The 595-nt window shown below is 41.5% G+C and overlaps 1 protein-coding gene across 1 annotated transcript in view; it reads left to right on the top strand.

Moving 5' to 3' along the window:
- Positions 1-369: 369 nt before the first annotated feature.
- PHALS_09120 (uncharacterized protein) overlaps positions 370-595 on the top strand; it is a gene marked incomplete at both ends in the record, with an annotated part of 1,013 nt that continues 787 nt past the window's right edge. The window contains one exon of the mRNA XM_024724562.1: positions 370-392. Within this exon, the coding sequence (XP_024575426.1) occupies positions 370-392 (23 nt within the window). The remainder of the gene's footprint in view (positions 393-595) is intronic.

The following is a 595-nucleotide window of genomic DNA, read 5'->3' on the forward strand; positions in this document are numbered from 1 at the left end:
TCCAGGGAGGTGGTTACTCGTTGCGTGGATAATCTGGAAAACAAGTTTGTTCTCGTTTGGATGTCAGTCTATCAGACTGACAGTGTTCAGTTGTGTGTGATTGATTATACACCGTTGTACGTAGTCTAACTTTAGGTGATGTCGATAATGTAGATCTTGATTACTGAGAGAAATAAGCTTACAAATACAATACTTTTGTCAACAACTAGCGTGGAGAGTCCACAACAATCTACGTAATCTGAATAAGGGTCTCGTGAAAGCATGTTTTTCGTGCCTGTCTTGATTTGTTGCTTAAGATCACGTCATTCCTTTCTACTTGACTAACAAAATAAATCCACAATACTAGCCACGATATCAACACGCTTAACCATGCCGTCATCGACTATCAAACAGTACGTCTTGTAGGTCTTGTAACACACTTAAGAATCTTTCCGTTCATCGATTCCATCGCGCCATTGGCCCAGGGCTATAGGCGGTAGTGAAGACACGATATGCAGTTCAGGTGTCTCAAAATCATCTTTTGGAATCCGTAACCTGGTCTTGCAAACTACAAAGCTTGAGCCAGTCAAACAACTTGTGCTATCAGCTACCAGCA

Source organism: Plasmopara halstedii, assembly GCF_900000015.1.
Source record: "Plasmopara halstedii genome assembly, contig: Scaffold_350, whole genome shotgun sequence".
In the NCBI taxonomy this organism is placed as follows: domain Eukaryota; phylum Oomycota; class Peronosporomycetes; order Peronosporales; family Peronosporaceae; genus Plasmopara; species Plasmopara halstedii.